At 42.6% G+C, this 12,117-nt stretch overlaps 1 protein-coding gene across 5 annotated transcripts in view; it reads left to right on the forward strand.

Annotated features, from left to right (window-relative positions):
• Nucleotides 1-2,968: 2,968 nt before the first annotated feature.
• The window catches only part of usp34 (ubiquitin specific peptidase 34), an 86,886-nt gene continuing 77,737 nt past the window's right edge, over nucleotides 2,969-12,117 (forward strand). For 3 of the 5 annotated variants that reach the window (XM_047365207.1, XM_047365211.1, XM_047365212.1), the window contains exon 1: nucleotides 2,970-3,311. In XM_047365207.1, coding sequence (XP_047221163.1) covers nucleotides 3,269-3,311 — 43 coding nt within the window. In that variant the 5' untranslated portion in view covers nucleotides 2,970-3,268. Of the gene's footprint in view, nucleotides 3,312-12,117 lie in introns of all 5 variants that reach the window. The other 2 variants (XM_047365210.1, XM_047365209.1) reach the window with 1 other exon arrangement.

The following is a 12,117-nucleotide window of genomic DNA, read 5'->3' on the forward strand; positions in this document are numbered from 1 at the left end:
ATTTCATATTTGGACATATGCCTTATGGACTGAATGGGAGTTGTTAAATTTAAAAGAATATGACAGTAATGTAGATTTAACTCCTTTAATCCATCCATCCCTCCATTGTCTTCACCTGCTTATCCTTGTAGGGGGGGCTGGCACCCATGCCCAGCAGTCATTGGGCAAGAGGAATCTAATCTGTAATTTCCTAATTAATTTAGTTGAGAAACGGACTAGGGGGTTCAGCTGATGCAAAGTGAAATGAAGTTCACATGTTTTTTTTATCAATTTTGTGTTAAAAATGTTCTTTTTTCCCCCACTAGCAAATTTTCACTAACAAAAAGCTTGGTAATAAAGTAACACTGCAGGATTCCTCATAGTTAAAAAAAACTGCCAATTCTTTTGCATTTGGGTTGACATCACAAGAATCAAGATGATAAACTGGCAATAGTAATCACGGTGGAGTGACTGCTTTAATGACTGCTGGATTGGCCAGCAAACTGACCTGGCCTAACCCCTAGAGTCTATGTAATGTCAAGAGGAAGATGAGTCACCAGATCCAACAATACAGATGAGCTGAATGCTGCTATTTGAGAAACCGGAGCTTCCATTATACTGTAGCAGGACTAATGCATTTATGAAGGAGAACAAACCATGTATTGAGTGATTTTTTTTTTTACAGTACCTGATGTACTTTCAGTAGGGCTATGTTTCTCCCTCAAAATTTTTTCATTTCCTCATAAGCTGAATTTTGGGTTGCCATTAACCATATTTATGGAAAGTAATAGAAATAGAAACTTGCAATACACCCTCTGTAATAAATCAAGGTTCGTTCGTTCGTTCGTCGTCTTCCGCTTATCCAGGACCGGGTCGCGGGGGCAGCAGACTCAGCAGAGACGCCCAGACGTCCCTCTCTCCAGACACCTCCTCCAGTTCCTCCAGGGGGAGCCCAAGGCGTTCCCAGGCCAGCCGAGAGACATAGTCCCTCCAGCGTGTCCTGGGCCGTCCCCTGGGCCTCCTCCCGGTGGGACGTGCCTGGAACACCTCCCGAGGAAGGTGTCCAGGAGGCATCTGATATAGATGCCCGAGCCACCTCAACTGGCTCCTCTCGATGTGGAGGAGCAGCGGCTCTACTCCGAGCCCCTCCCGGATGGCCGAGCTCCTCACCCTATCTCTAAGGGAGTGCCCGGCCACCCTACGGAGGAAGCTCATTTCAGCCGCTTGTATCCGTGATCTCGTTCTTTCGGTCATGACCCAAAGTTCATGGCCATAGGTGAGGGTAGGAACGTAGACCGACCAGTAAATTGAGAGCTTTGCTTTTCGGCTCAGCTCTCTCTTCACCACAATGGACCGGCACAGCGCCCCCATTACTGTGGCAGCTGCACCGATCCGTCTGTCGATCTCCCGCTCCATTCTTCCCTCACTCGTGAACAAGACCCCGAGATACTTAAACTCCTCCACTTGAGGCAGGAACTCCCCTCCAACTTGAAGAGGACAAGCCACCCTTTTCCGGTCGAGTACCATGGCCTCGGACTTGGAGGAGCTGATCCCCATCCCCATCCCAGCCGCTTCACACTCGGCTGCGAACCGCCACAGCGCATGCTGTAGGTCTTGGCTAGAGGGGGCCAGCAGGACCACGTCATCTGCAAAAAGAAGAGACGAAATCCACTGGTCCCCAAACCAGACCCCCTCCGGCCCTTGGCTGCGTCTAGAAATCCTGTCCATAAAAGTTATGAACAGGACCGGCGACAAAGGGCAGCCCTGCCGGAGTCCAACATGCACTGGGAACAGGTCCGACTTAGTGCCGGCAATGCGGACCAAACTCCTGCTCCGCTCGTACAGGGACCGGATGGCCCCTAATAAAGGGCCCCCGATTCCATACTCCTGGAGCACCCCCCACAGGGCATCACGAGGGACACAGTCGAATGCCTTCTCCAGGTCCACAAAACACATGTGAACCGGTTGGGCAAACTCCCATGAACCCTCGAGCACCCTGTAGAGGGTATAGAGCTGGTCCAGTGTTCCACGGCTGGGACGAAAACCACACTGTTCCTCCTGAAGCCGAGGTTCGACTATCGGTCGGACTCTCCTCTCCAATACCCTGGCGTAGGCCTTACCAGGGAGGCTGAGGAGTGTGATCCCCCTGTAGTTGGAACACACCCTCCGGTCCCCCTTCTTATAAAGGGGGACCACCACCCCAGTCTGCCAGTCCAGAGGCACTGTCCCCGACCGCCATGCAATGTTGAAGAGGCGTGTCAACCATGATAAGGATGTATCTTATACTTTTTACCTTTTAATGTTTGATGTTTTTCCAGGGTGGACTTAAAATACAAAAAGAAATTGCAAAGACCTATAAATCAAGGTAATATGTGAATTTCATTTTACTGAAATTAATAAACTTTTCAATGATATTCTATTGAGATGCAGCTATGGATTCTGAAACACTATCCAATTCTGCCCTGGTCCTCTTCACATGCTGTTTCTTAATGTGTTATGATTGTCTAGTTTACCTCAAATTAGTTTTCAAATACAGCTCTAATGTTTCTGTGTTCAAACAGAATCCAAGTAAACCCCTCTGAAGGAGCTGGATTTAAAACAGGTGAAAATGACAAACAGAAAAATACACCTGCGGGTCCTGAAGTCAACTCTAGTTGCCTTATGTGATGTCAGCAGAGGCATGAGGCTAACGATATGTGAAGCTTGTTTTTTAGATCGTTGATTCGATCTTGATTTAATAATGTGTAAGGACGAAACAGCGTGAAAAAAGAAAAAACGACAATGAAATATTGTTTTGTAGGAGACAAACTGTATCTAAAGTGAGTCTGAATTATTTTATGGAAAGTGCTATGTAGTATCTACAATGTCCTTGAGATCACCTGACGAAGATGGATTACGTTTGGAAAATATCGCGAGACCGCCGAACCAAAACGAACTGAAGAACCTAGCACGAAAACTCCCGAGCTACCTACATGCTGTATCGAACCCCCTCCCCTCCTTTTTCAACATGGCTGCAGAGTCTTCTTTCAACTAACGCTCAGATTGGTGACTGTGTCGGTTTCTACTTTTCAGTGCCTCTTATCTATTTGGTGTTCATCATCTTTCCTCGGATGCAGAGCACGTCCTCCACTCCGCTGTTTAGATTTCACTGAGTGGAGTAACCTTCAACAATCACTCCCTGCACTGGGCCTTCTTTTTTTTTTATCTCCAAAACAACTAACTGCTACTCAACAACAGTTTTCAGTGCAATGGTTTGAGTAGATACACTCAGTTGTCCTCTTCATGAACAATGTGTGAAAACTGCGCCGAGCTGGTGGAGGTTTTAAATGAATGTAAGTAAGAATTATTTTATTTGCATTATGCTGACTGAACTAGCTGGATGATGTTAGCATCGTTGCCTACTAAAGCTTGATGGAAGCACGTTAGCATGATGGCTAGCTAAATATAACATTATTTTCTCCCATTAGCCGGCCTTTCTATCCATTCTTTTTAACCACATCGCCGTGAGTGTTGTGACATTATGTGGACATATTTTATAGTGGCTGACACTCGTGTTTTCACATTGGTCTGCCACGGTTTGCTATGCATACCGAAGCCTTTCTTCTTTCCAAAATTGCAGTTAGTTTTGGGCCTGTCTGTCTAGCACCACCCTAAAAAAAAATAAGCTCCTAAGTACACTGGATTCATCCTGTGTGTGACATTATAGCAAAAACTCCAGTGCTGTTATGCACTACGAGCAAAGGAGAATTTAAGAGATATAAATGTTGTTACGCGGATTTATGAGTTGGCAAGCTAAGTTAGCAGGTTGAGCTAGCGAGCAGGCTGACTTTGTTTGAATTGTTTGTCAGGTCAGTCTGCTAGCTGTCCATTACGCTCCCATCCATTGTTTTGGGGACTGTTAGGTTTGTTAATCAGAACGACCTTGTACGTCTCTAAAATATTCTTGTAGTAACAACTACTGACATTAAGACGTGAGCAAAAATAGCTCATGTTTATTTTGAAGAGTCCGTGAAATGTTCTCGGAGCTAGCGCCGACTAAGCTAGCCAATACATTTAACGGCTGCAATAAGACGCAGATTTTTGTCATAAACACGTCGGTAATTCTCCTTTAATGGCGCAAGGTTTTTCACAGAGCTCTTGTTTTTTGTTATAGTTTTATTTATTGTCCGCCCTCTCTTTGTTTTTTCCAACTATGTTAGTTTAGCCCATTTCCATATCTGACTCATGTCAATTTCTTGAATACATGATGCCGTTTATTGCTGACATATAGCTATTTTTTCGGTCCTGCTCATCAGACGCTCATCAGATGGACTTGGAAACCGGTTTATATACATTTGTTGACATTATGGGATTTTCCATGTGTGTGGGCAGGCTTTTGTTGGTGATTTAGGGAAATGTTCTCTCCGAGGCTCCTGTTAACCTGACTATGGAGAACCTCTGAGTGAAATATTAAATCTGTCCTCCTCACTTTGTTTCTACCACCGTCTATAGTTATAGAATAGGTCAATGTTAAATAGGATTGCACAATATCAGAACAACTTATCACGATACTATTGAGTATTTCAATTACTATATAGATTTTGATTAACCTACATCTTTGTGCTCTTGTGAAGCCAATTGCAATGTAAAGTGTAACAAGTTGCAGGTACATAATAAGTAACCAGCACAGTGATTCCAAGTTGGGAGTTTCAAAGGACAGGCAGGTTTTGAGATCCTCTTCAGAAGGACAATATAGTTAAAGTGAGTAATAATAGGTTGGTAAACATGTATCAGTACTAAGTGCTGTTTGTTGCCACTTTACGTCTTTTAGTTGACTTGGTAGGTATGGGTAACTATTGTATTATTTATTGTCAGTCAGTCAGTCAGTCATTTTCTACCGCTTATTCCATAGTGGGTCGCGGGGGAGCTGGTGCCTATCTCCAGCAGTCTATGGGCGAGAGGCAGGGTACACCCTGGACAGATCGCCAGTCCATCACAGGGCAACACACAAACAACCAAGCATACACTCATTCATACACCTAAGGTCAATTTAGAGTGACCAATTAACCTAACTGGCATGTCTTTGGACTGTGGGAGGAAGCCGGAGTACCCGGTGAGAACCCACGCATGCACGGGGAGAACATGCAAACTCCATGCAGAAAGACCCCAGGCTGGGAATCGAACCCAGGACCTTCTTGCTGCAAGGCAACAGTGCTACCAACTGCGCCACCGTGCAGCCCCTATTGTATTATTTATTGTCATTGAGAAAAACTGTTTGTCAAAAGAATTGGGATTTATCATACTACACGCTGATTGATGATGTTTGCGTATCCTAAAAGCTAATAGTATAGTGGGGATTGTTACCAGTATATTTGAAAATATGATCGACTCCAATTACTGTGTACTGTTCAATAGTACAGTTGTATTTGATGTACCATGTGCACTGAATTCGCTTACTTTATGATGAGCAAGTTTTATTTTTAGAGCAGCTTTTGATTTTGTGTCTCTGACTGGATGCAGTGACAGATGCATTGCCACAAAGACATTTCAAAATCATCTAAAAAATCTTTTATTATCACAATTAAAAAACAAAATATAAAGTAAACCTTTAATACCCATATCACACATCCATACTTAAATGTAATGCCTGCATACTCAACTGACAGTGGTCTTCTCTTCAACTGTTACTTTGGTCAGAAGATGACCGCTGCACAACAATCCCAGCTGCTGTTTCTAACCTGGTGAAGGCACATCGAAGTGTATTTCACCTTCAGATTGTCTGTTAACTAATTGTGGAGTTTAGGAACTTGAACTTTACTCCATGTTTTATTTTGGTGGTTATTTTCGGGTCCTTCTTGTTTATAAACTAATGTATAGTTTGTAAAGAAAAATGAAATGGTGTTTTATCAATAAGTATTAGATGGTTATCACATAGGAATGTGATAACATGCATCACAGCACAGGGTGAGAGTAGTAGTCTGATTCCAGCTACCCATGCTATATGTTAATGTGTCTTTTGGTACAAGGTCCTTAATACCAACTTGCCTACTGATGTGTATAAATGTCTTATCTTCAATCGTTTTTGTGTGAATGACCAGCATGTTGTGGGATCAGTATGACCTGAAGAGCTCTATATATGTTCAGTGCAACTTTTAACAGATTCTCTGGTCCTGCTGAAGAAATGCATTCCCACAGCATGATGCTGCCAGAACCATGTATCACTGTGGTAATGTTAGTTTTCTGCCTCACGTAGTGTCCCCTGAGCGCCTTCTTTAGGTGGACGGCCATGTCCTGGTAGGTTTGCAGTTGGACTATTATTTTTCCATGTTCAGATGATGGCTTGAACAGAGCTCTAAGAGACATTCCATATTTGGAATGTTGTTGTTTTTTAACCTTTATCCTGCCTTAAACTTCTCCACAACTTTTCCCTGACCTGTCTGCTGTGTTCCTTGCTCTTCATGATGCAGTTTGTTCACTAATGTTTTCTAACAAACCTCTGAGGCCTGTATCTTTACAGAACAGCTCTGGATTTCATTCAGTAGTATCAAATTACAGAGGGAGGAAAACGTACACATTTGAAAATGTGAAAACCAGATATTTTCTTTCTGGTTCACAATTATACACTTCTTTGTGTTGGTCTGTCACATAAAACCTCCCATCTGTGGTTGTAGTTTGACAAGAAAAACTACAAGGGGTGTGAATATTTTTAGATACATTGCATCTTGTGTGTAGAATTGTTAGGATCTTTTGGGAAAACAGAGAAATGTTCTGTCATTTTACTCCAAAATGGATCAAACGCATCAGATCTGAACCAAGTGCCGTGAACCTCTGACTCAGATTAGTGCTGATTTACTCTTTCCCACCTTGTTATTTTGTAAGTGTCATAATGGTTTTGGCTTATTAAACAGCACAGTTTACAACTTCCCATGGAGAACCAGCATGTAATAACTGGAGAAACAGAACATGGGGGATGTTGCACGGTGGGGTGCTGTCAGCTGCGACAGCTCTGTCAACAAGACTGGCAGCTCCATATGCTGTGTCTGAACGTGACCTGTGACCTCAGATTTGCAGCAGTAGCATGTGTTTGTGAGTCGCAGAAACCAGTTTTAACAACAGAGACCTGCATGGGGCTAGCACCTCCCAACTCGGCACTAATCCAAGTAACCTGCAGAAATATGGTGATAAAAATAAATTTTAATCGAACCAACCTAAATTCACCTGAGTAGGTTTAATCAGGGATGTTCTGTGTGCTAAATGTATGCTAACAGTCAGTAAACACTGCTAACACAAAGGTTTGATGGGAAATAAAAGTGAAAGTTCCATCACTTGCTGCCTCGTGAGCCACTCAGGCTTTCTGTGCTGTGAGCCAAATGGATCGGATTATAAAAGGTGGATTTCTGCCTAATGAATGAGCAGCTTCTGCTTTTCAGTTTCTCTTGTTTTACTTACATTCATCTTGTAAAATAAAGGCATTAGTCTAGGTGTGTTAGCAACGCAGCTGCTTCATTTCCATTTAGCCTTGTTTGAGTGTGCTCTGCAGTTCCCAGAACAAGAATATGTCTAGACATCTCAATATAGCTATGCAGGCAAAATATTAAACATTCATATTATGCATAAGTTTGTGTATATCAGTTGCTATAGAGATGACAAAACTGAATGTTTTCCTCTTGACCAATAAAAGTCCTTGGATCAGTTGTTACATCGTTTTTCCTCCTGTGCTTATACTGACAGAAAAGCTGAAATACATCCTGGAAATTTAATTTAACTGCAGAAATGTCACTAAAATTGGGGATAATTTGCTCCCGAAGCACGTAACAAATGGGTGTGACCCCCGTACAGAGAGATGGGTCTGGTTCTGTCTGCCTCACAGATCCTTATTTCTTTTCCATTGTCTACAAGCTACTCCAGTTTCCAGATATTGTCTCATTTAGGAGAGAGTGCTTAGCTTACTGCTGTGTATATGTGAGAGAGACGTTATTTGTAGAGAATAAATGCATCAGTCTATTGGTAAAACGTTGCATATGAACCTTTTAAAAATAATTACTAAATCATATATGCTATACATTTACATACCTGAATAAATGCAGCCACAACTCAGCCTATGAGAGTCTCATTTTTTCTATTCTTTAGTTTTATGGTTTAGAACATGATTGTTTTTCTTATGCAAGCTTCTGAGATCATTTAAATCTGACCCCCAGTGCACAAAAAGACACAATGAGTTCCACTATGTAAGTGTTGAATTAAAGCAAAAGCCCCCATTAGCAGCACAAACTGTTTTTTAGGATATATATATATATTTTTTTTTTTACTAAGCTAGTTCCAGTCCAATTCATACACACATATCGAACTTGTGCATTTCCATCTCATCCCTTTTTACCTCAACAATACACTGTAGGCCTAGCTAACTATTGCATGTCATTGATAGTTGGGTTGGCTGTTTTTCATTTGTGGAAATAAATATTAATCCAGTGCTCAAGTTTCACGTACAATGGAATTCATTTATTCATTATTTTCTAAAGACCTCAAAAAAGCAGTTTGGACAATTTGAGTCTCATTAAATATGAGAGATCTTGATCCCTGATCAAACCAAAATAACTGAGTGACCTCATGTTGATGGATAACATTTATCAGTCATAGAATAACTTTTCCATTCAGAAAGTGACCAAAGGATATTAATCGAAATCTTTAGTTGTCCAAGAAATTACGAAACGCAACTGTTCGTACCCAGAACCAGGCTCCTGTTTGTTTCTGGGGAAATTGGTAAGCAAAAAAAAAAAAAACTGAAAACCTTGAGCTTGAACATTAATAAAACGTGGGGTTAGTACTACTCAGTGTCTTGTTATCAACCAACATGTTTAGGTATGCCAGTGCAATATTTTTCACAGAATAAAAAAAAGTCATTTCCAGAGTCAGTTCTTCCACCGTGTCAGGCTTTTTACAAGATAGTGTTAAAATAAATCCCAGCTTCAAAGGCTGTGTGACTAATGTTTCACAGCACCACTCGGACCGATCAGATCAGAGGTCAGCTGGTTGGGATTTTGAAACATTAACAAGGATAATAATCAGATTTAAGCTGATGATCTTAGGGCATCTGCTCAAAGGAATACTGTAGTTAAACTGTCTCTCTCCACCCTAATCCACCACCAGAGGAAATCTAGAATCAGTCCCAGTTAAGCACTGGGAACAACCTCATACGTGTCCATCGATCATATACAGGTCCTTCTCAAAATTAGTATAAAGTTCATTATTTTCCATAATGTCATGATGAAAATTTAACATTCATATATTTTAGATTCATTGCACACTAACTGAAATATTTCAGGTCTTTTATTGTCTTAATACAGATGATTTTGGCATACAGCTCATGAAAACCCAAAATTCCTATCTCACAAAATTAGCATATTTCATCCGACCAATAAAAGAAAAGTGTTTTTAATACAAAAAACGTCAACCTTCAAATAATCATGTACAGTTATGCACTCAATACTTGGTCGGGAATCCTTTTGCAGAAATGACTGCTTCAATGCGGCGTGGCATGGAGGCAATCAGCCTGTGGCACTGCTGAGGTCTTATGGAGGCCCAGGATGCTTCGATAGCGGCCTTTAGCTCATCCAGAGTGTTGGGTCTTGAGTCTCTCAACGTTCTCTTCACAATATCCCACAGATTCTCTATGGGGTTCAGGTCAGGAGAGTTGGCAGGCCAATTGAGCACAGTGATACCATGGTCAGTAAACCATTTACCAGTGGTTTTGGCACTGTGAGCAGGTGCCAGGTCGTGCTGAAAAATGAAATCTTTATCTCCATAAAGCTTTTCAGCAGATGGAAGCATGAAGTGCTCCAAAATCTCCTGATAGCTAGCTGCATTGACCCTGCCCTTGATAAAACACAGTGGACCAACACCAGCAGCTGACACGGCACCCCAGACCATCACTGACTGTGGGTACTTGACACTGGACTTCTGGCATTTCCTTCTCCCCAGTCTTCCTCCAGACTCTGGCACCTTGATTTCCGAATGACATGCAGAATTTGCTTTCATCCGAAAAAAGTACTTTGGACCACTGAGCAACAGTCCAGTGCTGCTTCTCTGTAGCCCAGGTCTGGGGAATGCGGCACCTGTAGCCCATTTCCTGCACACGCCTGTGCACGGTGGCTCTGGATGTTTCTACTCCAGACTCAGTCCACTGCTTCCGCAGGTCCCCCAAGGTCTGGAATCGGCCCTTCTCCACAATCTTCCTCAGGGTCCGGTCACTTCTTCTCGTTGTGCAGCGTTTTCTGCCACACTTTTTCCTTCCCACAGACTTCCCACTGAGGTGCCTTGATACAGCACTCTGGGAACAGCCTATTTGTTCAGAAATTTCTTTCTGTGTCTTACCCTCTTGCTTGAGGGTGTCAATAGTGGCCTTCTGGACAGCAGTCAGGTCGGCAGTCTTACCCATGATTGGGGTTTTGAGTGATGAACCAGGCTGGGAGTTTTAAAGGCCTCAGGAATCTTTTGCAGGTGTTTAGAGTTAACTCGTTGATTCAGATGATTAGGTTCATAGCTCGTTTAGAGACCCTTTTAATGATATGCTAATTTTGTGAGATAGGAATTTTGGGTTTTCATGAGCTGTATGCCAAAATCATCCGTATTAAGACAATAAAAGACCTGAAATATTTCAGTTAGTGTGCAATAAATCTAAAATATATGAATGTTAAATTTTCATCATGACATTATGGAAAATAATGAACTTTATCACAATATGCTAATATTTTGAGAAGGACCTGTAGTTTCCATCTGGACACACCCACTGCTACTATAGGGTAAAACTTTTCATACCCCATGAACTATTCAACATTTTGTTACATTACAACCATCAACGTCAATGTATTGGGATATTATGTGACATACTAACACAAAGTAGAGTCGGCCTGTGTGTATATGAATGCTGTTGCTCTGTGAAGGCCTCAGATGTTCGTTAGAGAACATTAGAGAGCAAACAGCATCATGAAGACCAGGAACACAACAGACAGGTCAGGGAGAAAGTTGTGGAGAAGTGTAAAGCAGAGTTGGGTTATAAAACAATAGACTGCATCAATCAGAGAATTAGCCAAGAGGCCCATGGTAACTCTGGAGTAGCTGCAAAGAGCCACACATCAGGTGTGAGAACTGATCGACATGACAGCTATTAGACCTGGATTCTACAAATCTGGCCTTCATGAATCAGTGCAAACCTGATGGGCTCCGAAAGGGTTGGGGGCATTCTTGGGGATGTTCCGGCCAAACTGATTACTGCGGGGACTGAGCTGGACCCCGGTGGGGGTCCAGTTACCTTGACCTCCCTGGGGCTGCCCAAGTGGTTGGGATGGCACGGTGCTGGATGGTTCTGCTTCCAGTGGCCTGTGTGGGCTTGACATGCACTGGAGACATGGTGGCGATGCTGGGTAGGGGATGTTGGTACCCCTGCATATTTCCATATGCCTGTCGGACCTGGGGGCCGCTGCTCCTGTGCTTTGCTGCTTGTTGTAAACGCGCTCCAAAACTGCAGTAACAGGCGCTGATGGAGCAGAGGATTCAATGAAAGCAAATCATTTTGACATTTTGTCATTCAGTGCTTAAGATCACCACCATACATAGTAAGCCCCTGTCACAGCAGGAACACTCATATTTAAGTAGCTCAGTATGTCAACCTTTAAGACACTACTGGTGAGATATGTGATCACAGTGAAGCGTTCCCCTCTTTTCTTTGCATATACCCACTCTCTGACAGTTTGTTTCATACATTCAGTTTAATGTTGGCATCTGCTAGACTATTTCAAAAACTCATCTTAGAGGACGTGAAATTCCTGAGCAGCCTGTGGCGAGGTCGAGTCCGAAGAGCTTCTGTTCTCACGTAGAGCTGAAAACAATCCTGCCTGTGGGACTGAGTTGCCCAGCCGAACACTTGTTGGTTTGGTTTTATGTTGGGTGTCTTTGGTGGCAAATTCAGGACAGTGATTCAGGGAAGACACTTGACTCCCTGAAGCTGGGTGGGATCATTGTGGATCTGTTTGGAGGCCAGAACAATAAGAGTAACTTGAGACCTAAGCTGTCAGAGTCTGGTGCCAATAAAAGCCTTAGGTAAATATGTAAAGTGGTTTTGAAGGATAAAGAACATATGTGGATTAACAAAAAATTTACATT

This window comes from Girardinichthys multiradiatus, chromosome 5 (assembly GCF_021462225.1).
Source record: "Girardinichthys multiradiatus isolate DD_20200921_A chromosome 5, DD_fGirMul_XY1, whole genome shotgun sequence".
NCBI lineage: Eukaryota > Metazoa > Chordata > Actinopteri > Cyprinodontiformes > Goodeidae > Girardinichthys > Girardinichthys multiradiatus.